This window comes from Mirounga angustirostris, unplaced genomic scaffold (assembly GCF_029215605.1).
Source record: "Mirounga angustirostris isolate CCGP_5_RB_7025 unplaced genomic scaffold, mMirAng1.0.hap1 SCAF_7, whole genome shotgun sequence".
Lineage (NCBI taxonomy): Eukaryota > Metazoa > Chordata > Mammalia > Carnivora > Phocidae > Mirounga > Mirounga angustirostris.
The window spans coordinates 29,222,615-29,249,725 of record NW_026991715.1 but is presented as its reverse complement, the minus strand read 5'-3'; the positions used below and the strand labels follow the sequence as shown (position 1 = coordinate 29,249,725).

Below are 27,111 nucleotides of genomic sequence, written 5' to 3'. Positions count from 1 at the left end.
TTTGGACCAGTTTAAAGTTTTGACTTATAAAGCTTCTTTAGGTAATAGGTTACATATGTTTATAAGCTGCCATGGAAAAGAGGCATTTCCTTTCATTGGTCCTAAAACAACTCTGGCTGTTTTTAAGGGATTCTCCACTAGTAAAAAGAGAGGGTCACAAAACAGGCTATTAATTATATAGGATGGCTAGGCACATAAGTCCTTCCTGTTCTCCTTCCCGCTGCCTGGTGGGAGGCCTGAAACTGCTGAGCCACAGAGAGCCTCCAAGGAGCCAGGCAGTAGGGTCCCTCCAATTACAGAACTAGAAACAGATGACAACAGGCTCCTTCCAACACCTGTTTTCATCCTATTAGAGTTCAGTTGATCTGGTTGACGTTTCAAAAACTAAAAAATCCTTTAAAAAACTAATCATCTATGAAAATCTCAAAGCTCTGGATCACTTTAATTACTAATCTCCAGTTCTTAACCATCACCATGGCTCTAGAATTCTAAAGATTCATTTTTGACAAGATTATCTTACAACATAGGAGGAAAAAAGCTGGTTTAGATTATAAAAACTAGACGTTATTTCCTAAGTACAAGTTGACAGTGGAGAGAAATGACCAGAAGCATTCTAAGTGGATGGAAAAGTCAAGCAGAAGCTGTGGGCTTCTCACTTCACTTGGCAGTAGAGGAGATATGTTCTGATAAAGTTCTATGTAAGATGAACCTTGATATATTATACTATACTAAACATAAGTACCTTTAAATTCAAGAATTACATAGAGGATCCTTTCTCAAAGCAATCAATTGTATCTGATTTATGTCTTTATAAGGCAGGCAATTAAAAGTATTGGTTTTGCTTAAATGACACCCATGATATTCAAGCTGAAAATAAAAGGCTGATTACATGTATACAAAGGGTTTTATCATCAGATTCCACTGGAAGACACTGTGTCTCCATCCTGTATGGCCTAAAGAACACTGGAGTAGGGGAGACCTGTCCAGTTCCAAGTGCAGAAAGATGTCTGTAATTTTCTCTCCTTGAAGAACTAGGTGCCAGCAATCCTCATTTTACTACACAGTAAGGAAGAGTATCACATGATTTAGAAACACACAGTCACTGGTAGAACAGAAGTCTTTCAGGACACATAAAAGGATGCATTTAAATACCTGACTTAATAAAAGTCACAATCACACACACACACAAAAAACACATGCAATTTGTTTAGTTCTAGCTCTACATCCTTTGTACACCATTTTAAAACATGCATGAATCTTAAACATGCATGCATTTTAAAATATGCATGAAATAATGGCAGAATGGCAATAACATGGAACATATAAAGGCTGCATTTGAGTTTCCCCATTGCCACAATTCATCATTAACTTTAAAAAGTCCAATAGTGACAGTGCATCAGTAAAAATGGCAGAGCCTGGAACTCCAAAATCCTGTCCTTGGACAAAAAGTGAATAAATTTGCAAAAATCTGAAATCAACTGTATCAGAAATCTGGAAACTAATCAAAAGTTTATAGCACCAGGCAAATACTTACTAAGGGAAAAAAACAAAACAAAACAGCATAACCTTGGCAACAGCACTTTTCAGTGCTTTAACTTACTCTGACCCTATCTTGCACTTTTAGCCAGGAAATGATTTCTACTTAGGGGTAGACGGGATACACACAACACGTGTTTCTCTTCTTGTGTCTTTATGCTAAGATGCCACACAAAAACAACTGAGGTACCAATTCAAAGGAAAGTGACTAAACAGGCACAGCACTAATTAACTTTTAGTCATGTTTGTGGGATTCCTTGTTTTGTCCAGGAAAGAATCAAATCCTAGTATGTAAGCAAATCATCTGTAGATTATATTCAGTAAAGAACTTGCCTAAAATTATACAGTCTTCACAGAATCAAAGAAATGCCAAAATGTAACAAGCACTAACACTGTCACTAACAGCAACAAACCTCATTTACAATATACTTTCAATGGATCTAAATACCTTCTAATGATCTTTCCAACAATAAACTTTAGAGAAAAGCTAACCATTACAGTAGCCACCAGCCATGTATGTGGCTATTTAAATTTAAATTAATAAAAATTGGGGCACCTGACTGGCTCAGTCAGTAGAGCATGCAACTCTTGATCTCATTGTCATGAGTTTGAGCCCCACAATGGGTGTAGAGATTACTTAAAAAAAATAAAAAATCGGGGCGCCTGGGTGGCTCAGTTGGTTAAGCGACTGCCTTCGGCTCAGGTCATGATCCCTGGAGTCCTGGGATCGAGTCCCACATCAGGCTCCCTGCTCAGCAGGGGGTCTGCTTCTCCCTCTGCCCTCTTCCCTCGCGTGCTCTCCATCTCTCATTCTCTCTCTCAAATAAATTAAAAAAATAAAATAAAATAAAAAATAAAATATGAATTCCTTTACAAAAATTAAATAAAATTTACAAATATCAGTCACACTGGCCATATTCTGAGCGTTCCACAGCCATCACAGAGTGTTCTCTCAGACAGTGCAGCTTTAAAGAGATCAAATAGAGGACATGCCTGTCAAGTAATACTTCGTATCCTGAAGACAAGTGACTATAGGGCTTAATCAGATGCATTACTCAGAAAATTTATCAAGTGTTTACCATCTGCTCTGAGAATAGAGCAGATGATAAAGTCACCACACCCACAGAACTCTAGTAGGGGAGGGACACAGACAAGTAAAAATATATTACAATTCCTGCGATGAGTACTGTGAAGAAAAACAGGTAAGCTACAGAGTGAAGAGGGATGAGGTAATAAGGCTTCTTTGTCAGAAGTGATGTGTGCGCCTCAAAGTAGGCTAGTGCCCAAGATAATATGTGATGTGAGAGAGGCTCCTCTGGAGCCATCAAAGCCATTTAAAGCACTATGTATGTAGACTCTGAGCTTACAGAACACACAGAATCAACCTCTCCACAGCTCCAAAACCAGTATGCAACAAATACTTAGTTCATTAAATAGATGAAGTGGATCTGGCTGGTCTATACTTGTTAGTCTATTACAAAGATATTCAGATTAAATTTAAATGAAGGGATGCAAGTTGTCCTACTCTACAGTGGAATAATACATTAGGGGAAAAATAAAAATGGAAACTCTTTTGAACTCATTCATGAATGTGTGAAATAAAGTTAAAAAGCAAATCTGACTGGGGTGCCTGGGAGGCTCACTCAGTTCAGCGTCCAACTCTTAGTTTAGGTTCAGATCATGATCTCAGGGTCATGAGATCTAACCCTGCGTCAACCAAGGAGTCTGCTTGAGATTTTCTCCCTTATACTCTCCCTCTGCCACTCTCCCTGCTCCCGTGCACTCTCTCTCACACATACAAACACAGACACACACACAATCTCTCAAATAAATTAAAATCCAAAAACAAAACAAAACACAAAAAAACCCAATTCTGATCACTCTATATTATACCTTACTTATATACTTTGTGTTATGGTATTATCTGTCCACTTCTACTAGTTTTTTTTAAAGATACGCCATGAACTTTTATGGGCATAATTTCACAGGGAATACTTGCTTGGATAAACATTCATTAAGTGAACTAATATACTGATTTACTTTCTAACCTTTGGCCAGAATATTCTACTTATTACACATCAGTCCTTAAAATACATGTTTTCTTTTAGAGTGATTTTCTAATTTGACTGAATAGTCAAAACTAAAAGAGTTCCATAAACAGATCATTCACCTTTCTATATGTACTAAATTTCTAAATAAAGACCTTAAATGATATATGAAACTATTTTTTTCTTATACATGTTCCTTATTTTTATCCTCTCTAGAACTGACCTTATATTCTCTCCATGTCTGTTACATCTCTATCAACTCACCTAACTCAAGACTGCAACAGAACCAACAATACATACTTTCAATTGCCAAGTAAATTTTCCGCTCTCCTTCCTTAGGTTCTTTGCCAGGTGGGAAATATGTTCCTCTGATTGTAATTGCAGCTTCGGAATATTCACTGATTCTCTGCAGAGCTTCCTTCGAGGTAACTTTCCATCTAGCAGTCTATGGAAGAAAGGGTGGGGGGAAAAATCACTTCACAATAGGACAAGAACCTGGTATACTGACAAAGTATATATAGTTAAATAATATTATGTTCAATATTAAGAATATAATTAACACCTTCACATAAAATCATTTAGATCCTAATATAACTAGAATATATTCATAAATATAAAATTTCTATTGTTGTCTCCCTCATCTAAATAAAAACTGAGGTAGCTATTAAAATGTTCATGGGTTTTAAAGAAATTATTTTTGCTCCTAAAGAAGCAAGAGTTTTTACTCCATGATTCAAAAAGGTTTAAAACTGTTACTTGCCTGTGGGAAGTCATTGATCTCTAATTCTTCCTCATATCTCTTAAAAGATTCATTCTGTCCACCATCCTGTCTCTCTTCTTCTTGTTTCTCCAAAGGCACATAATTGAGCTTGGCATTGATCTTTTCAGCAAGTTGCTCTGCAATGGTTTTGGCAGACACGGTGGGAGCCAGAATGGTACCACCTCTGAGAATTGCATTGGTGGCCTGTTGCATCACATCCTGTAGTTAAGAAGACCTACAGTCAAATCTCAAATGAGGGCAGAGACAGGATCAGGGATCCTACCACAAATTATTCTGCAAAGCCACTAACTAGAAGCATCTTTCTAATGCAGAGTCCTACTCAGGTGCAATTTAGCAGTACATATTAATAGTTTAATATATCTATCTCCCTTACTTTGATGAGAAAAATAAAGAACATTCAACTCTATTATTAAAAATTCTACTGGATCATAGAGAATTAGGTAACTCTTGATATCAAACATAGTGAAATACTTCTAAAATCATTTATATAACTTTGTGGCTCCTAAGAATTTCCTCTAAATTAGAATCTTTGTCCACTACCACCACTGAGCTCTCCTCCCCTCATAGCCCAAGCCAATGTACAGTAAATTAACTTACCCTGTTACTTTATTTTGTACTTAAACCTTTTTAATTTGAACTTAATTTTACTATGTGCCTAATGTGGACAGAATTCTGTAGTTAATACATAACTCAAACCCCAAGCTTTTCTAACAATGAGATGGCGTGGCTATTTGATTTCACTTGTAAAGAGTTATTAGCAATAATAATCCCAGAGAATATTAGATTATAATCCCTGTTTTCAGAGGAAGGCCCTATAATCCCTGTTTTCAGAGGAAGTAAGGCCCGAGTATAGCAGACACTTCACGGTAACTCACTGGCTAAACACCTGATCTTAGCCAAGCAGCAGAGAAGTGATCCTCACTGGCTAAACAAAAACAGAAACCTGAGCCTCTAAGCCTTGATTGTGGCTGCCTCACTGAGTCAGTCCACTAGTGTCTGGCTTGGGTCTTTCCAGCTTGCGTGTTACAGTCCTAAAGCTATCCATCTACTGGGCACAGGGCTCTACAGATCCACAAACTCTCAAAATCCTCAAAACACTGTTAAAATAAACAAACTATTCTTTGGGAATGCTATGAAAGTTTACTCTTAGTTAAAAATTAAGTTGATAAGTTCTTAAAAATTAAGTTAATAAAAGAGCTCTCAAGAGAAAGATGGCATGTGAAATATTTAACACATTTTACACTGTTTAAGCCCATGTTAGTTTGAGTTATGTAACCAGGTATTATACTTCCAAGGAATTGCTTGTGTGCCTAATAAAAGCAGATCAAAAAAGAAAAAGCCGGGGCCACCTGGGTGGCTCAGTCGTTAAGCGTCTGCCTTCGGCTCAGGTCGTGATCCCAGGGTCCTGGGATCGAGCCCCACATCGGGCTCCCTGCTCAGTGGGGAGTCTCCTTCTCCCTCTCCCTCTGCCCCTCCCCCCACTTGTGCACTCTTTTCTCAAATAAATAAATAAAATCTTAAAAAAAAAACAAAAAGGAGTTATTTCCTTAATATTTTGGTAAGATCAATCAGATTATTACTTTATACAACTATCAACAGCTAAGGGGCGCCTGGGTGGCTCAGTCAGTTAAGCATCTGCCTTCGGCTCAGGTCATGATCCCAGGGTCCTGGGATCGAGCCCCACATCAGGGCTCCCTGCTCAGCGGGGAGTCTGCTTCTCCCTCTGCCTCTGCCTGCCGCTCTGCCTACTTGTGCTCTCTCTATCTCTCTGTCAAATAAATAAATAAAATCTTAAAAAAAAAAAAAAAAAAACTATCAACAGCTAACATGCTTCAGTTAGGAGTTCCAAAACAGGCATTAAGATTTCAGTCAACCATATAAGAGGAATTATCCAAATGCAGTAATTGAAGAATTCTGTATTCAGATTAATGTTAAATTCCCACTAACTCAATGTCTAGAACAACCTGTTCCCTTGTGCTGACATAAAAAGTAATGACTAAAACTTGGAACAAATTACTTAATACCTGAGACTCAATTCCCAAATTCTTCTGAGCATTGATTCTTAGAGCCAATCTCTTAGCAATTTCTAATTTCTCAGCATTTCCTGCAGTTGGAGCAGGAACACTAGATGTTCCAGGAGCAGCCATATCTTTAACTCTCTTCTTTGAATTAAACATACTTTCAATTTGTTCATCAATCTAAATAAGAAAAAGAAAGATTAATAAAAATTGGATTAAAAATACCAATTTAGATATATCCACAGAAACTAATAAAGACTATTTCTATCAAATGGCTAGAATTAGACACTTATATATGTTAATTCAACCACACAGATCAATAGGAAAATAGACCAGCTATTTGTTGAGGGTGGCACATTTTTAAAAATCAGTTACCTATGGCAGGAAAAAGAAAGAAAAGAAAAAGAGAAAGAGAAAGAAAACAGATACAATGCCACATGAACCAAGTGAGCACACTCCTAAGTGGTCCAGAAAATACATCCCAGTTTAGCAATTGAGGAACATGTGCTGTCAAGACAGAGCACCCAACATGATGCAGCTGAGATATAAGTATGACTTGCGGATAAATTAAACTGCAATGAAAAAGGCTGGAAAGGGCGCCTGAGTGGCTCAGTTGTTAAGCGTCTGCCTTCGGCTCAGGTCATGATCCCAGGGTCCTGGGATCGAGTCCCACATCGGGATCCCTGCTCGGCAGGAAGCCCACTTCTCCCTCTCCCACTCCCCCTGCTTGTGTTCCTGCTCTCGCTATCTCTCTGTCAAATAAATGAATAAAATCTTTAAAAAAAAAAAAGAAAAAGGCTGGAAAAAAGGGCAGTATAACTCAAGGCCAGTAGGCCACTAAAAATACAGTCAACAGTTCTCATGGGGAATGGTCCATGTTCCTAAGATGGGAATCCCCAAATCCTTTCCAACTTCTAAAGTGTAAATGGGTTTGCCTTAAAAACTGGGTAACAGAAGGGCACCTGGGTGGCTTAGTTGGTTAAGCGTCTGCCTTCAGCTCAGGTCATGATCCCGGGGTCCTGGAATAGAGCCCCACGACGGGCTCCCTGCTTAGTGGAGAGTCGGGCTTCTCCCTCTCCCTCTGCCCCTCCCCACTCATGTTCTTTCTCTCTCCCAAATAAATAAAATCTTTAAAAAAAAATTGGGTAACAGAATCAGAAAAGAAGGCTTTATTGTTTTATTCCTTTGAACCAAAAAAGGAAAAACAGTAAGGCTGTTTTCCCCATCAAAGCAAGAACAAAGGGTGAATACCTCAGCTCTTCCAGGAGCCATATGAGTCCAGCTGCAACTGTGTCATTCTAAGGCTGGAAACATCTACCTCATAGGCTATTTGCATTTCCTTTTAAAGATGCCTTCTGCCCAACAATGACTACTGACGATGCCAACTAAAGAGATACAAACCCCTTTATATACTTAAATTAGGCTAATAAGGCCTTATCTGCTAAAACTCAAATGCAGAGAAGAGCTTGTGTAGGGTTTTAAAAATTAATTAGGTGGGGCACCCGGTGGCTCAGTCAGTTAAAGTGTCTGAATCTTGATTTCAGCTCAGGTCATGATCTCAGGGCTGTGAGATCGAGCCCCGCATAGAGCTCCGCTCAGCGCTGATTCTGTTTAAGATTCTCTCTCTCCCTCTCCTTCTGCCCTCCTCCCCACTCATGCGCACTGTCTCAAATAAATAATCTTAAAAAAAAAAAATTAACCAGAGAAAGAACCGATATATTTCATATAATGAGATTCAAAATAATGTTCAAAGTAACAAAAAAACTGAGGTGGTTTTTTGGGGGGCCTGGGTGGCTCAGTTGGTTAAAGCATATGACTCTTTTTTTTTTTTAATTATTTTTGAGAGAGAGAGAGTGAATGAGAGAGAGAGAGATCGAGCACGAGCAGGGGGGAGCGGCAGGAAGAGGGAGAGGGAGAGGCAGGCTCCCCACTGAGCAGGGAGCCTGACATGGGGCTCGATCCCCAGACTCCAGGATCATGACCTAAGCCAAAGGCAGCCGCCCAATTGACTGGGCCACCCAGGCTCCCCTAAAGCATATGACTCTTGATTTCTCCTCAGGTCATGATCTCAGGGTTGTAAGATCGAGCCCTCAGTTGGGCTCGGCACTGGGTGTGTATCCTGCTTAAGATTCTCTCTCTCCCTCTCCCTCTGCCCCTATCCCCCTAAAGAGAAAACAAAACTGAGGTGTTTTCAAAGCAAGGCCATAATTTCTTTAATAGTCTTCCCCTTCAAAAGGTGGAGCCTCTCCTTGAGTGTGGGCTGGACTTAACGACATATTTCTAAGAACAGAATAAAGTAGTAGTGCCAGTGTGTGTCTTTAGACATTAGTCATAAAAGGCCTTAAGGCTTCCTCTTTGCCCACTCCTTCAGCTCACTCACTTTGGGAGAAGCCAACTGCCATGTTATAAGGACACACAGGCAGAGAAAAGAAAAGAGGTATCCTGGGCCTGGGTGGCTCAGACGGTTAAGCATCTGACTTCGGCTCAGGTCATGATCTCAGGGTCCTGGATCGAGCCCCACATCGGGCTCCCTGCTTCTTGGGAGCCTGCTTCTCCCTCTGCCTCTCTCTCTCTGTCTCTCGTGAATAAATAAATAAAATCTTTAAAAAAAAAAAAAAAAAGAAAAGAGGTATCCTGACAAAAGCACAGTGAGTGAGCCATCTCGAAAGAATATGATCCTGTATCAGTCAAGCCTTCAGAAGGCCATGCCCTGGGACAACAGCTTTACTGCAACCTCAATGAGACCCTAAGACAGAACTACAAGCTAAACTGCTCCTGATTTCCTACCCCAAAGGAAATGTGAGATAATAAATGTTTGTTGTTTTAACCTACAACATTTTGACTGATTTGTTACACCATAACCAATAACCAGAACACTGACTTAATTAAATTTTAAGCCAGTATGGTATATTAGAAAGAAATGGTATAGGGTTAATGAGAGATCTGGGGTCTGGTGCTGTCTGTGCTTAACAGCCAATGTGGTTGTGGGCCAAATACTTTTTCTGGGCTTCAAATTCCTCAAACGACAAGATCAGATTGAATTCCTGATTCTAAAATTATGTCCTAAGCTCAGGTTTAATACAGTATAATGTATGTACAATATTATATATATATATATATTAAAAAAACACCTTCTATAATCAATGACCAAATGTGTTAGAGGATTTCTGAGTTAAAGTGAAACACGCTTCTTGAAGGGAGGATTTTACACAGCCTTTGATACGCTAATACCACTACTAGTAGTATACACTAGGGATACTTTCCAAAATTATTGTATAATGGAAACATGCTCTTCTAAAGCTCAAGCTTCTTTGGGTTCCAAAGGATACTCTGTGAAACCCTGAATTTGCTGAGTCCTCAGCGTCCCTCTCCACTGGGTCACAAATAATGTCATTAGCTAAGACCATGAGCTCTGAAGTAAGAATGGAATGGGTACAGGGCCCAGTTCATCCCATTAATTGCTATGTAAATCTGAAAAGATTCTTTCTTTCTAAATCTCAGTCTCTTCAATTATAAAATGGGAATACTCTTGAGTATCTACCTTGTCTGGATAATGTGCAGAAGTAAATGAAATAATCCCTGTAAAACATCTGACACAATGCATGGCACTCAGTAACACTCAAAAATGCTATTACTGTTTTTGTTTTTCAAGGAAACTCTACTACACCCAATGTGGGTGGAGCTTACACTCACTACCTCAAGATCAAGAGTCGCACGCTCTACCAACTGAGCCACCCAGGGGCCCCGCTGACTATTGTTAATGATGATATTCTGTAGCGATTAACACAATAAAAATACTAGTACTAATATTATTAAAGACATGGGGAGCCAGGTACTCTTCATACCACTACAGGGGATGCAGACTAGTATTCACTTTGCAGGAGGACAATCTGACAATGTTTCAGAACCAAATTAGATAACCCTTTTGGTCTAGCAATTCTATTTATGCTACTCAACCTCAAAACTTAATCTGATGAATGTGCAAAATTAAATGCACAAGGATAAGCAGTAAAATACAGTTTATGATAATATATTCCAAATATGAATAATTGAAACAACCCACATATTCAAAATTAGGGTTTGATTAATTAAACTGTGGAATATCCATATAATGAAATATTATGTAACCAGTAAGAATAATATAAGAATGAGGGGTGCCTGGGTGGCCCAGTCAGTTCAGCATCCTACTCTTGATTTCGGCTCAGGTCATGATCTCAAGGTCATGGGATTAAGCCCTGGTAGGGCTCTGTGCTCAGCAGGGAGTCTGCAGGAGATTCTCTCCTACCCCTCCCTCCACTCGTGCACGTTCTCTCTCTCTCAAAATAAATAAATCTTTAAAAAATTCATTAAAAAAAGAATGTAAGAATCAATTTACTAAAACGAGAAGATTTCAACCTAAGACTGTTGTTGTAAAGGTTTATAAAGCAGTATGGCCTCATTTTTATGAAAATACATATATATGGGTAGGACATTATAAGACTATACAGAGAGACAGAGAGACAGAGAGAGGGAGAGAGAGAGAAAGGTTTGGGAAGTGCACACATCAAAAAGGTTTGCAATAACTGGCTACCTCAACAAGCAAATGGTAAGACCTCCAGGACGAAAGCAACAATGCTTCAACTGACACGAATGAGGCTTAGAAAAAGGACACTTACGTCAACTGCAGCATCCTCATCATCTGAATCTTGCAGACCAAGAGCCGCTTTTTGCAACTTCTTCCTCTCATTAGCCAAAGCTTGTTCTGTTTCATCAAACTTGAATCCCTTACCAGAGAACCCACTACTCTTTTTAATTATTTTCCCTTCCTTTCAAGAAAAAACAAAAAGTTAATTTCATACTAAAAAACGTTAGTGTTCAGGAACTTAGGAGTAATTAAGTATTTTTCAAAGCAGTGCATACCAATGTAACAAAAACACTTCATCTAGCACATGAACAACAAAAAAGGAACTCTACATAATACTGGGTTGAAGCAAAAGAAAGGATTTTGTTTTCACTCCTTTTCCCCCCTCTCTAAAGAAATAAAATAATCCTATCAAGGTTTACAAGTATTAAATATTCAAGATTTACAACACAATAATGAGCTGCATAAAAATAATGGGAGTTAAAAAAAACTCACAGCTTTCTGCTGATCTTTGAAATCACTCCAAAGTTTCTCCAGATCAGGAGGCACTGCAGTTCCTGACAATTCAAGAGCTTTAATTATGTCACCGGCATAGCGAGCTTGATCTTCTGTGATAAAAGTATACGCATAACCCTAATGAATGATGAAAAAGTGGAACTATTAGGCACTAACAATAAGACTCTTACTCAGATCACAAGATAAAATCTGACCCACCTAATAAATCCTCTTAAGACTAACTTCATTACTAAAGAATTTAAAAAACCAGAAGAGTCCTACTAAATTCTTTAATGCTTCAAAGTGAAATATCTATGTTTAATATTTAAAAATAAGCAAAACCAGAAAATTTCTAATTTCTTCATGTATAAATAGAAATATATGATTTTAGATAAATGCACAAATGCACTGTCACATATATGGATTTTAATATAGCACATTATCTTTCCCCCTTTTTTTTTGCATTCCCTTCCTACACTACCTACTGCACCACTCTACCCCAACTAACTTATATTAACTTTCTAGGATTTGGCTTTCCATATAATTTTTCCCTTACATAATTTTTTAAGACCAGTAAAAGATAAAAAAAACAATTTATGGTGTGTGTGCATATATGTATATGTATGTGTATGTATACATGTATGTACAACTCTAACCTTTCTCTTGCCTGAACCAAAAAGCTCCTGGAGGGACGCCTGGGTGGCTCAGTTGGTTAAGCGTCTGTCTTCAGCTCAAGTCACAATCCCAGGGTCCTGGGATTGAGTCCCGCATCAGGCTCCTTGCTCAGCGGGGAGCCTGCTTCTCCCTCTGCCTGCCACTCCCCCTGCTTGTGCTCTCGCTCCCTCTGACAAATAAATTAAATCTTAAGGAAAACAAAAAGCTCCAGGAGACATGTGAAACCTAGGCTTTAGAAAACCCCAGGGAGATGATGTAGCTGACTTCATCTTTTTATATATGTATATGTGTGTACAAAACATGTATATATACACACATGTGTATATATACACAACATACACATATACCCAACATGCATACATATATACATACACATATACAAAAATTTTTTATATACAAAAATGAAGTTAACCTAAGGTTTCACATGTCTCCAGGAGCTTTTTGGTTCAAGCAAGAGAAAGGCTAAAGCTGGGAGTAGAGAAACAGTACACCACGATCAGAATGTCATCTCTACAACTACCCTGCCCTTACCAGAGAAATGTGACAAATTTTAAAACATGCCTTAATATAGTATTCCAGGTATATCTAACTACCACAATTGACCCGTGGCCTGCTTCTGTACTGCCCATGAACTCTTTAAGAATGGTAACACTTCTTTTTTAAGGTTTGTGTACACACACACACACAAACCCAAATGACAGAGACTGTATGTGGACCAAAAAGGCTACAATTTTTACTACATGCTCCTTTTATACACTTTCCCAAATCCATAGGATAACTCAGGTTAAAATAATAAAAGCCATCACTACTTATTAGCTATGCAAGCTTGGGCATGGGCAACTAACTTAACTTCCATGTGCCTTAGCTTTTCTCATCTATTAACTGGAGTAATATTATTTACCTTAAAGGGAAACTGTGAGGATAATGTAAGGCTATGTATGTGAAAAGCACTGAAAACAGCGTCTGGAACTCAGTAAATACTACATAAATATATCCTATTATTATTAATATTGCTTCACAATATAGAAATGTCCAGGGTTGGAATATCAAATATATCATCATCAATGCTTCCAACAACAGAATATTCTGCTACCTTCAAAAAGAATGACTTAGACTACATACTTACCAGACTACAGGTGAGTTTAAAAAGCAAGTAATATACATAGCATATGGAGTGGGACAGGGAAGTAATGAGAAAAAAGGGTGATAGTTTTGGGGAAGTATATTTATGATCCTACATTTTAAAAACAGTAATGAAAGGGGTGCCTGGGTGGCTCAGCTGGTTAAGCATCTGCCTCCGGCTCTAGGACAGAGGATCCCGGCTCAGCAGGGAGTCTGCTTCTCCCTCTCCCTCTGACCCTGCCCCCTGCTTGTGCTCTCTCTCTCAAATGAATAAAATAAATAAATTTTTAAAAATCTAAAAAACAGTAATGAAAGATCCCAAACTATATGCATGTATGTATATACACACACAGAAATTTTTAGGTAGGGTAAAATAAAAAACCCTAAAAGAGGATATAAACAATTAACACTATCTGCCTAAATAAAATGGCTAGTTATCTGATAATTTTAATAATACTACATAAAGAAATGAATTATCAACTAGTCCCCATACTCTGAGGATTGATCATTTTCAAAATGTCCCCGAAACTCCTATTATCTACTCCTTAAAATCCTTAAAAAAAAAAAAAACCTTTATTTTAAATATAATGGAAATCAACTTTAAAAAATTCTTTTTACTTTATTGCCTGCTCTTCCAGTCCGTCCTGCTCTGTGCACATAATCCTCATAATGGTTGGGGCAGCTGTAATTCACTACAAGAATCAGATGTTTTACATCTAGACCTCGGGCAGCAACAGAAGTAGCTACGAGAAGTTTGCAGGTCCCATTCTTAAAGTCATTTATGATGCTATCTCTGTCATATTGATCAATACCTGCAAGTAAATTAAAAAAAAAGTTATAAAACCACACAATGCAATTAAATTTTTCATTTCCTCCAGCACAGAAATAAGTGCAGAGTAAAGAATAAATCCAACGTACATTGACCACACGTCCACCAACAATGGTATAAAAAATAAAACACTAAGGAAATTTAATGGCAAGACCAAAGGCTACTGCTATCAACTCATTTATGAATCTTCCAAATCTGCCCTTGTTTGGCACCCTTTCTTGCAGAAGCCCCACATCAGATTCATTGACCTATACCTGTTTAGGAAATAAAAGAAGAAAAAGCAGGTACATTCAGCCTACATTAACAGGATTCAGATCTTTCTCCTTCTCCTATGAGTTAATTAGAGCCTTGATCATTTTTTTCCCAAGCAGCAGAAGCATCAATCACATGGGACACTGTTAGAAATGCAAAATCTCAGGTCCTACCCATAACTACTGAATCAGATTCTATATTTTAAAAAGATCCTTAGGTGATTACACATTCCTATTAAAGTTTGAAATACAATGGTTAAAAAGTATACACCCAATTGGGTATCTCTTAAATGTTACCCAAAGAGCCTCGAGATGACTGATAAAGGAGAATATAAAATGCTAAAATGTTCTAGTACAAGATACTCAGACCACAAACTGATTTTATGATGGAAAATTTCTAGTAATTACAAAATGGAATGGGGTAAATTCTCAAACCATGAAATTCAATTCTGCAGCAGGACATATTCTAAGGCTTCACATATGATCTGAGTTTAAAATACAAAGAATACTTAGTATCTAAGTATGTATCAATGTTAATTAATATTATTACCTAAAATTTAAATGTACTATTCAAAGACTGAATAAAAGAAAGTATTTGGGGGGTGCCTGGGTGGCTCAGTCGTTAAGCGTCTGCCTTCGGCTCAGGTCATGATCTCAGGGTCCTGGGATTGAGCCCGACATCGGGCTCCCTGCTCAGCGGGAAGCCTGCTTCTCCCTCTCCCTCACTTATATTCCCTCTCTCACTGTGTCTCTGTCAAATAAATAAATAAAATCTTTAAAAAAAAAAAAAAAAAAGAAAGTATTTGGATCTAATGTGAAAACAAGTGGAATCTAACATTGAACCCAAAAGTCTTGTAAAAAAATTAATGGAATCAGTATCAATATAAATTTAAAATTAAAAGGTACCAAAGCTTTTACTTTAGACTGACGTATCCTGACTACCTAACTCAATGGCACATACCTTATTCCATGAGCTAAGTGAAGTATATGAAATACCTGCCCAGCAGCAATTAACCCTCTTCCTTTTAAACATACCTCAAGTTTGTTCAAATATCCACCCAACACATAGTCATGTATATCAAACCAGAGATGAGCCTCATTCTCAGTTTTAGGAGGTAAATGAACCCCTCTCAAACATTCTGTGCTAAGGCTGCCTTTATAGTCTTAAAATCAATAAGGATTAAGGGGCGCCTGGGTGGCTCAGTCGTTAAGCGTCTGCCTTCAGCTCAGGTCACGATCTCGGGGTCCTGGGATCGAGTCCCGCATCGGGCTCCTTGCTCAGCGGGGAGCCTGCTTTTCCCTCTGCCTGTCGCTCCCCCTGCTGTACTCTCCCTCTCTTTCTGGCAAATAAATAAATAAAATATTTTTAAAAATAAATAAATAAATAATAAGGATTAAATCCAGAGAGGTTGGGGCACCTGGGTGACTCAGTTGTTAAGTGTCTGCCTTTGGCTCAGATCATGGTCCCAGAATCCTAGGATCGAGCCCTGCATCGGGCTCTCTGCTCAGCGGGAAGCCTGTTTCTCCCTCTCCCACTCCCCCTGCTTGTGTTCCCGCTCTTGCTGTGTCTCTCCCTGTCAAATAAAAAAAATCTTAAAAAAAAAAAAAGTCCAGAGAGGTTTACTTTACGTAAGTCATCTCTATCAATATTTAATGTATTGGAAACTAGAACTGGAGCACCTGGATGGCTCAGTCAGTTAAGCGTCTGGCTTCAGCTCAGTTCATGATCTCAGGGTCCTGGGATCGAGCCCTCTATCAGGCTCCACTCTCAGTGGGGAGTCTGCCTATCCCTCTCCCTCTGCCCCCACCACTCATGCTGTCTCTCTTAAATAAATAAAATCTTAAAAAAAAGAAACCAGAACAGGGCACCTGGGTGGCTCAGTTGGTTAAGCAACTGCCTTCAGCTCAGGTCATGATCTTGGAGTCCCGGGATCGAGTCCTGAATCGGGCTCCCTGCTCAGCGGGGAGTCTGCTTCTCCCTCTGACCCTCCCCCTTCTCATGCTCTATCTCATTCTCTCTCTCAAATAAATAAATAAAATCTTTAAAAAAAAAAAAAAAAAGAAATCAGAACAGAGAAAAAATTTAAAGTACTTATTAACTTACTTAAAAATAAAAATAAAGCAATTACATATTACAATTGAAATTTTTTTGTGAAAAATAACCCTTCCAAAATAGTAAAATAATTTATTAAGATGCTTCACAACTTTGTAAATCTCTTTAGTGTCTAGCTTAGTAGAGGAGAGTTAGCATGTCCTATCTTTTGCATCCAATCTGGTGCAATATAACATGCCACAAAACCTTTAGAAAACTCCTCTATATACACTCCTAAAAGAATGAAAGTGGAAAAGGCAAAGATCGTGGTGAGGTTATTACACAAATACTTGTGATCTCATGAACCCCTGAAATTCTCAGAGACCCTCAGGGGTCCCGGTACAATACTTTAAGAACCATTAGTCATTCGCCTGGCTTACAAATGATTTAGGCATAAGCATGTGATGCAGTTCTGATGAAAGAGATAAGAGAAGTACAGAAAAAGGGATTATGGGGGAAAATGTCCTTACAGAAAAAACACATTTCTGGGGTGCTTGGGTGGCTCAGTGGGTTAAGCGTCTGCCTTCGGCTCAAGTCATGATCTCGGGGTCCTGAGATCGAGTCCTGCACTGGGCTCCCTGCACAGCAGGGAGTCTGCTTGTCCCTCTACCCCTCCCCCCACTGGTGCTTGCTCTCCCTCTCTCCCAAATCAATAAATAACATCTGAAAAAAAAAAGAAAAAGAAAAAACACACATTTGCCCCAGTGAAGGAAAGGCTATTTATTGGACCAACCCTCCTGCAGAAAACAACTATGAATTCTAAGCAAAATGTTAAAAAAAAAAAAAAAAAGAAAACTACTTGAAGGCACAAGACAGTGACTAAAAGCAAGCAAAAACTGGAATTTCTGACATATGGAATAATATAATGGCACTCCCTGAGTTTAAAGGATTTTATTTATTTACTTTAAAGATCTTCCTTGGGGAAAGGCCCCGGGATGCCAAGCAGGGAAGTCAAACTTAAACAGAAAGGCTTACTGACAAGAAGAAAAAGAAGAAAGAGTTCAAGACAAACTCAGGATCAGAAAAATAGGAGATAAATCCAAAAAAGAACAACAGAGTAGGCATGCTCCAATATGTGGCCGCTAAACTATGCATGCATGGGACAATTCAAGCAGCCTAGCTATAGCTAAAAGAAATGAACAGAGATTTCAGATGTTGCCCATTAAAAAAAGACAAGTTTCAAATAAGGGTTCAATCAAGTTATCGCCTTATTAAAACAAAACACAACACTCTTAAAGAAAATATAAGAGAATTCAGACCGAATAATGTATCATTCATAAAGCCCAGTACACAAACCAAAACTACTGGACAAAAAAAATTTTAAATATATAAAACAAAATCAAAAGAAAAGACAATCAATAAAAACTGACTTCAGATGACCAAGATATTATGATTAATAGTCAAAGATTTTAAAGCAACTGTCTTAACTATGGTCAAGGAAAAATTTTCAAATGTGCATAATGGATGGCCAGGAAATCTAATTAGAGAAGTAAGAAAATATAAGAGAGCCAGTTGTAAATTCCAGAACTAAAAAAATGCATTATCTGAATATAAAAATTCACTGGATGGACTTAACAGCTGGTAAGAGATGGCAAAAAGGAAACCATGAACTTCTGGAAGATAGAGTTAAGAAATGACCCAATCCTGGGGCGCCTGGGTGGCTCAGTCGTTAAGCCTCTGCCTTCAGCTCAAGTCATGATCCCAGGGTCCTGGGATCAAGACCCGCATCACTCCCTGCTCAGTGGGGAGCCTGATTCTCCCTCTCCCACTCCCCCTGATTGTGTTCCCTCTCTCGCTGTGGCTCTGTCAAATAAATAAATAAAATCTATTAAAAAAAAAAATGACCCAATCTTAATTAAGGAGGGGAGAAGAAGGTTGAAAACCCAAAGTGAACAAGGATCAAAGATATGTGAGACAGTATTAAAGGACTAAACATACACATAATTGAAGTCCCAAAAAGAGAAGAAAAATATCGCAGGAAAAAAAACCTGAAAAAATAATAGTCAAGATTTTCCCAAATGTATCACAAACTATATCCCAAGGAAATAAATTTACAGATTCTATAAGCTCAGTGAACCACGAGTAGACTAAATACAGTAAGTACATACACTTACCATATGACCCAGCAATCCCATTCCTGGTTATCTACCCTACAACAACGAAAACTGTTCACACAAAAATCTGCAGCTGAACATTCAATAGCAGCTCTATTCATATTTGAATATGAATAGTGGCTGTCGGCTGGGTGACCAATTCTTGACTTTGACTCAGGTCATGATCCTGGGGTCCTGAGATTGAGCCCCGTATCCAGTTCCACACTCAGCAAGGAGTCTGCTCCAGGATTCTCTCTCTCCATCTCCTGCTGCCCCTCCCCTGCTCGCTCGCTCTCTCTCTTCCCAAATAAATAAGTAAATCTTTAAAAATATAAATAAATAAAATTAAAAAAAAAAACTGGGAACACCCCAATTTCTTCAGCAAATGAAGAGATACACAAACAGTGGTACATCCACAATAAACAATGCTGGGCGATAAAAGAAATGAACAAATTCAGTGGGTCTCAAAGTCATTATGCTGAGTGAAAAAGCCAAGTGCATAATGTATGTCCTATATTTACATATATTCTTATAAGAACACATCAGTGGTTGCCAGACGTTATAAACAGGATTTTTTAAATTACTTTTTAGTTACTTTTAAAGGTACAGGACAAGGGAACTTTGGGGGGTGATGGAACCATTCCATATTCTGATTATGATGTGTCCTGTGGGATGACTAAAGCGGCAATAAAACCGAGAAACAGCCCAGGTATCAACAGAAATGAACTAAGCAAACTGGGGTAGATTTATATAAAAGAGCATTAACAACAAAAGCAAAAACTCAGAAACACATGCTGATTGAAAAATAACATGACACAAAAAGGTTCAGAAAATATGATTCCATTTATCTCAAATTCTAAATACAACAAATATATGTTGGGAAAAAATACACAAAATGGTTGCCTCTGGGGGTGAGAACAGGAATTAATGGAGGAAAAGTTCTAAGGTATATCTGAATAGAGGTTTGGATTTCACAACTTATATACATTTTTCAAAACTCATCAAATGGCATGCTTAAGATATGTACATTTCACTACAGTTTACTGATAATTTATTAAAGAAAAAATGTGGGGGGCACCTGGCTGGCGCAGTTGGGAGAGCATGATTCTTGATCTCAGGGTCATAAATTTGAGCCCCACACTGGGGGTAGAGTTTACTTAAAAAATAAAAAAATAAAATGAACTTGTGTTAACCATCTACATATTGAAGTGAAATGCACTGATGCTAAAACTTAAACTTACTTACAAACTTATCAAAAAACTAAGAAGCAGGGGCACCTGGGTGGCTTAGTCGGTTAAATGTCTGCCTTCAACTCAGGTCATGATCCCAGGGTCCTGGGATCCACCCCACATCTGCACTGGGCTTCCTGCTCAGTGGGGAGCCTGCTTTTCCCTCTCCCTCTGCCTGCAGCTCCGCCTGCTTCTGCCCTCTCTCTCTCTCGGTCAAATAAATAAAATCTTAAAAAAGAAAAAAAAAAAAAAAAAACCTAAGAAACATGATGAGTAGGTAGAACAGATGGCTAAAGCTATGAAAGAGGAATACAAAAAAATGTTGGTTGTAGAATCTAATATTGGAATTCAAGGGTGTTCCTTATATAATTTTGTCAGATTTTGTGTTTAAAAATTTTGGTTATAAAAATAAGGGGAAAAAAGACAGACATATGGAAAAGTCTTCTTCCTCTGCAAGTTGCCTGGATACAAAAGTGATGATTAAAACTGCAGAAGCCTTTTGGAGTCATGAAAAAAGTTGGCTTAATAACTAAGTTAACACACTCAGAATGGCAGTACAGAAACTACAGTGACAATGAGCCACTGAAGGAAACAATATGGAGTCTACTTCGCCATCAGATTTCATGTTTTGTAAAATAATAAAAATTTCTCATGCTTTAAGGCAGCTGAGCTAGTTTTGTTTTGTTTTTTTTTCTTGAGAGAGAGAGCGAGAGAGCACAAGCGGGGGGGGAGGGGCAGAGGGAGAGAATCTTAAACAGGCTCCACACCCAGCAGACGGCCCTTGCGGGGCTCGACCTCACAATCCTGAGATCATGACCTGAGCTGAAATCAAGAGTCGGACACATAGCCAACTGAGCTACCCAGGCGCCCCTGAGTTTTTTCTGTTATTTGCAGAAAAAATAAAAAACTAACTGGTATTAATACTACAAGTACAAGGCCTCAATGAAGCACTCTACCCTATAAAAAAATGCCTCTGTTCTCATATATCATAATTACCCAGAAGTAGAAACCAGTGTGTTGCTCTAACTTCATCATTATTTACTCTATTAGATGCATTATGGGTTTCATTATTTTTTAAGATTATTTTTTTAAAGATTTTATTTATTTGACAAAGAGAGACAGCAAGAGAGGGAACAAATGCAGGGGAGTAGGAGAGAGAAGCAGGCTTCTCACCCAGCAGAGAGCCCAATGCGGGGCTCAATCCCAGGACCCTGGGATCATGATCTGTGCTGAAGGCAGACACTTAACAACTGAGCCACCCAGGCGCCCCCGATTTGAGACAGTGAGAGAGCGAACGAGCGGGGGGAGAGAGGCAGAGGAAGAGACAGAAGCAGACTCTACGCTAAGCAGGAAGCTCCCCTACCTCCGGCCTTCACTCCTCCCCTACTAGATCTGAAATCCTGAAGAACTACAGGTAGCTCTACAGAACACAAAGCATGCAGACCATCTCTGAGCTTCCTTCTCACTATGCATCACACTACGTATTAGGTATAAAATGCACATTAATTTCATGTGGAGATTAGGAATTTTGTGGTTATACCCTTTTTTTGTGGTTATACCCTTTAATTCTTAAAAAACCCTAAATACGCCTGGGTGGCTCAGTCGTTAAGCATCTGTCATCAGAGAGAATGAAATCCATCTGCAACAATGTGGACGAAACTAGAGGGTATTACACTAAGCGAAATAAAAGCGAAATAAGTCAGTCAGAGAAAGACAAATACCATATGATCTTACTCATATGTGGAATTTAAGAAACAAAACAGAGGACCATAGGCGAAGGGAGGGAAAAATAAAACAAGACGAAATCAGAGGGGAGGACAAACTATAAGAGGTTTTTAATTATAAGAAACAAACTGAGGGTTACCAGAGGGGAGGGGAGTGGAGGGGATGGGGTACCTGGGTGACAGACATTAAGGAGGGCATGTGATGTAATGAGCACTGGGCATTATATAAGACTGATGAGTCACTGACTTTTTCCTCTAAAACTATTAATACATAATATGTTAATTGAATTGAAATTTTATTAAAAATTGCAGAAGACATCCACATGGTCGATAAACAACTGAAAAGATGCTCAACATCACTTATCAGGGAAATGAAAATCAAAACTACAGTGAGGGGCCCCTGGGTGGCTCAGTCATTAAGTTTCTGCCTCAGCTCAGGTCATGATCCTAGGGTCTTGGGATCGAGCCCCGCATCGGGCTCCCTGATCAGCGGGAAGCCTGCTTCTTCCTCTCCCACTCCCCCTGCTTGTGTTCCTTCTCTCGCTGTGTCTCTCTGTGTCAAATAAATAATAAATAAAATCTAAAAATAAAAAACAAACAAGTAAAAACTACAATGAGATATCACTTCACACCTGTCAGAAAGGCTAAAATCAACAACACAAGAAACAAGTGTTGGTAAGGATGTGGAGAAAAAGGAACCCTCAAGCACTGTTGGCAGACAGCATGGAGATTCCCCAAAAACTTAAAAACAGAACTACCCTAGAAGGCTAACAAGATGGCGGAGGAGTAGACCTAAATTTCATCTGGTCCCAGGAATTCAGCTGGATAGGGATCAAACCATTCTGAACACCTATGAACTCAACAGGAGATCAAAGAAAAGAATAGCAGCAACTCTATGAACAGTAAAGCGACCACTTTCTGGAAGGTAGGATATGCACAGGGAGCCTCCATCAGCTGGCTACCAGCAAGTAATAGAGCAGCGGTGCACAAAATAGGAACTTTTAGAAGTCGGCTCCAGTGAGGGACGTCGCTCCAGTGGCTAAGCAGGGGGGTGGAACCCTCGCTGGGACAGTGTGGTCTCAGGACGCTCAGGGTCACAGGAAGACAGGATGCCTGAGTGTGGCAGAGCTCCCAGGTATCAGAGGGGGCAAAGCCGGCTGCAAACAGTGAGCCCACGAGTGGGCTCTCAGCTTGGGGTTGCCACGACCATGATCCCCAGCACAGTCGGGCCACTGCTCTTTGAGCCAGGGCCCAACAAGCAACAGAACTGGGGAGATTCCCCTTCATCCCGCAGAGACAAGCGGCACGGGAGCATGTCGTAGGAATCTGCTGGGTTTGGAGACTCCAATTGGGGCCGTGTGATGCTCGGTCACAGGCCAGGAGAGCACAGAGTGCGGCCAAAGACCAGGGAGACAGGAATGACTGCTTTACTCTAAGGTCACACCAAGGAGTGGGGCCCCAAGAGAGACAGAAAGCGAGGGAACATAAGCAGGGGGAATGTGAGAGGGAGAAGCAGGCTTCCCCCTGAGCAGAGAGCCTGATGCAGGGCTCAATCCCAGCACCCTGGGATCACGACCTAAGCCGAAGGCAGACGTTTAACTGAGCCACCTAGGCACCCCTTCGCATCTTCGAAAGCTGTACAGACAGCCTTCAGAGGAAACCCGAGCTGAGTACCTAGCCTGGCCCCTGGCAAGGGCAGTTCAATTCTGCCTGGGGCAAAAACACTTGAGAATCACTGTAACAGGTCCCTCCCCCAGAAGATCAGCAAGAACATCCAGCAAAGATCAAGTTTACTGATCAATGAGAACTGCAAAACTCCAGCGCTAGGGGTATACAGCACATAGAATTCATGGCTTTTCCCCCCATGATTCTTTAGTCTTTCAAAGTTAAGTTTTTAAATTTTCTTCATTTTTTTCTTTTTCTATTTCTTTTTTTAAAAATTTTTCTCCTTTCCTTTTTCAACGAACTTATCAATTCCTTTTTTAAATCTTTTTTAATTTTCATTTTTATAGTCATACTCCATCCCTTCACTGTATTTACCCTTATTTTTGGATATATGTATGTTTTTCTTTCTTTAAAATTTTGGGAGGCAGTTCCTTCTAAGAGACCAAAATACACCCAAAATCTAGTGTGTGGCTCTGTTCTATTCACCAGCCTGATCATTTTTTTTTCCCTCTTCCCCCCAGTTTTGGGTCTCTTCTGATTTGTTTGGTGTATGTTTTTCTGGGGTCGTTTTTACCTTTTAGCATTTCATTCTCTCATTCATCTATTCTTCTCTGGACAAAATGACAAAATGGAAAAACTCACCTCAAAAAAAAAGAACAAGGGGCAGTATCGACTGCCAGGGACCTAATCAACATGGACATTACTAAGATGTTGGAACTAGAGTTCAGAATGACAATTATAAAGATACTAGCTGGGCTTTAAAAAAGCATAGAAGATATGACAGAATCCCTTCCTGGAGAAATAAAATCTAACCAAGTCATAATCAAAAAGGCTATTAATGAGGTGCAGTCAAAAATGGAGGCTCTAATATTAATGAGGTGCAGTCAAAAATGGAGGCTCTAACTGCTAGGATAAATTATGCAGAAGAGACACTTAGTGATATAGAAGACCAAATGATGGAGAATAAAGAAGCTGAGAAAAAGAGAGATAAACAACTACTGGATCACAAGGGGAGAATTCGAGAGCTAAATGATACCATAAAGAGAAACAATATTAGAATAATTGGGATCCCAAAAGAATAGGAAAGAGAGAAACAGGCAGAAGGTATACTGAAGAAATTATATCAGAGAACTTCCCTAATTTGGGGAAGGAAACAGGCATCAAAATCTAGGAGGCACAGAGAACCCCCACAAAAATCAATAAAAATGGGTCAACACCCCAACATCTAATAGTAAAACTTACAAATATCAGAGACAAAGAGAAAATCCTGAAAGCAGCTTGGGACAAGAGGTCTGTAACTTACAACGGTAGGAACATTAGATTGGCAGCAGACCTATCCACAGAGACCTAGCAAGCTAGAAAGGACTGGCATGACATATTCAGGGCACTAAACGAGAAAAATATGCAGCCAAGAATACAATATCCAGCTAGGCTGTCATTGAAAATAGAAGGAGAGATAAAAAGCTTCCAGGAGAAACAGAAAGTAAAAGAATTTGTGATCACCAACCAGCCCTACAAAAAATATTGAAAGGGGTCCTCTAAGCAAAGAGAGCCTAAAAGTAACACAGACCAGAAGGGAACACAGACAATATACAATAACAGTCACCTTACAGACAATACAATGGCACTAAATTCATATCTTTCGATAGTTACCCTGAATGTAAATAGGCTAAATGCCCCAATCAAAAGACACAGGGTATAAGATTGGATAAAAAAAACAAGACCCATGGATATGCTGTCTGCAAGAGACTCATTTTAGACCCAAAGACACCTCCAGATTTAAAGCGAGGGAGTAGAAAACCATTTACTACGCTAATAATGGACATCAAAAGAAAGCTGGTGTGGCAATTCTTGTACCAGACAAATTAGATTTTAAACCGAAGACTATAATAATAGATGAGGAAGGACACTACATACTTAAAAAGGGTCTATTCAACAAGAAGATCTAACAATTGTAAATATTTATGCTCCTTAACATGGGAGCTGCCAATTATATGAGCCAATTAATAACAAGATCAAAGAAACACATCAACAAAAATATAGTAATATATATAGTAATAGAGTAATATATATAGTAATATATATATAATATATATATACTATATATAATACATATATATAGTAATACAGTAATCCCTCACTGAAACGGACAGATAATATAAGCAAAAGATCAACAAGGAGGGGCTCCTGGGTGGCTCAGTCGTTAAGCGTCTGCCTTCGGCTCAGGTCATGATCCCAGGGTCCTAGGATCAAGCCCCGCATCGGGCTCCCTGCTCCGTGGAAAGCCTGTTTCTCCCTCTCCCACTGCCTCTGCTTGTGTTCCTTCTCTCGCTGTGTCTCTCTCTGTCAAATAAATAAATAAAATCTTAAAAAAAAAAAATCAACAAGGAAATAAGGGCTTTAAATGGCACACTGGACCAGATGGGACTTCACAGATATATTCAGAACATTCCATCCCAAAGCAACAGACCACATATTCTTTTTGAGTGCACATGGAACGCCCTCCAGAATAGATCACATCCTGGGTCACAAATCAGGTCTCAACCGGTACCAAAAGAGTGGGATCATTCCCTTCATATTTTCAGACCACAATGCTTTGAAATTCGAACTCAATCACATGAGGAAAGTTGGAAAGAACTCAAATAGTTGGAGGCTAAAGAACATCCTACTAAAGAATGAATGGGTGGCTCAGTCATTAAGCATCTGCCTTCAGCTCAGGTCATGATCCCAGGGTCCCAAGATCGAGCCCCACATTGGGTTCCCTGCTCACTCAGCAGGAAGCCTACTTCTTCCTCTCCCACTCGCCCTGCTTGTATTCCCTCTCTTGCTGTCTCTCTCTGTCAAATAAATAAATAAAATCTAAAAAAAAAAAAAAAAAAGAATGAATGGGTCAACCAGGAAATTAAAGAAGAATTAGAAAAATTCATGGAAACCAATGAAAATGAAAACACAACTGTTCAGAATCTTTGGGATGCAGCACAGGTGGTCCTAAGAGGAAAGTATATAGCAATACAAGCCTTTCTCAAAGAAAGGTCTTAAATACACAACCTAACCCTATACCTGAAGGAGCTGGAGAAAGAACAGCAAATAAAGCCTAAACCTAGCAGGAGAAGAGAAATAATAAAGATCAGAGCAGAAATCAATGAACTAGAAACCAAAAGAACAGTAGAACATATCAACAAAACTAGGAGCCGGTTTTTCAAAGAATTAATAAGACTGATAAACACCTGGCCAGACTTACCAAAAAGAAAAGAGAAAGGACCCAAATAAATAAAATCATTAATGAAAGAGGAGAGATCACAACCAATACCAAAGAAATACAAATAATTATACGAACATATTATGAGCAAAACTATATGCCAGCAAATTAGACAATCTGGAAGAAATGGATGCATTCCTAGAGAAGTATAAACTACCTAAACTGACCTAGGAAGAAACAGAAAGGAAATCGAAGCAGTAATAAAAAATATCCCAATAAAACAAGAGCCCAAGGCCAGAAGGCTTCCCAGGGGAATTCTACCAAACATTTGAAGAAGAATTAATACCTCTTCTTCTGAAACTGTTCAAAAAATAGAAGTGGAAGGAAAACTTCCAAACTCATTTTATGAGGCCAGCATTAATTACCTTGATCTCAAAACCAGACAAAGACCTCATCAAAAAGGAGAACTACAGGGGTGCCTGGGTGGCTCAGTTGGTTAAGTGGCTGCCTTCAGCTCAGGTCATGATCCTGTGGTCCTGGGATCGAGCCCCACGTCTGGCTCCCTGCTTGGCGGAGAGCCTGCTTCTCCCTCTCCCTCTGTCTACTTGTGCTATCTCTGTCAAATAAATAAATAAAATCTTTAAAAAAAAAAAAAAAAAAAGAACTACAGACCAATATCCCTGATGAACATGGATGCAAAAATTCTCACCAAAATATTAGCCAATAGGATCAA

General features: G+C 39.1%; 1 protein-coding gene across 5 annotated transcripts in view; it reads right to left on the bottom strand.

The window, feature by feature from the left end:
- The window catches only part of DDX46 (DEAD-box helicase 46), a 77,450-nt gene that overhangs the window by 7,376 nt on the left and 42,963 nt on the right, over nucleotides 1-27,111 (bottom strand). For 3 of the 5 annotated variants that reach the window (XR_006793726.3, XM_045892778.3, XM_045892789.3), the window contains exons 16-21: nucleotides 13,915-14,108; nucleotides 11,500-11,637; nucleotides 11,039-11,188; nucleotides 6,387-6,563; nucleotides 4,345-4,563; nucleotides 3,885-4,029 (exon numbers count right to left, since the gene is read on the bottom strand). Coding sequence is in view for 4 of the 5 variants with exons in the window: in XM_045892778.3 (XP_045748734.1) it covers nucleotides 3,885-4,029; nucleotides 4,345-4,563; nucleotides 6,387-6,563; nucleotides 11,039-11,188; nucleotides 11,500-11,637; nucleotides 13,915-14,108 (1,023 nt within the window). In the remaining variant the exon portion in view is untranslated. The remainder of the gene's footprint in view (nucleotides 1-3,884; nucleotides 4,030-4,344; nucleotides 4,564-6,386; nucleotides 6,564-11,038; nucleotides 11,189-11,499; nucleotides 11,638-13,914; nucleotides 14,109-27,111) is intronic. The other 2 variants (XM_054511541.2, XM_054511546.2) reach the window with 1 other exon arrangement.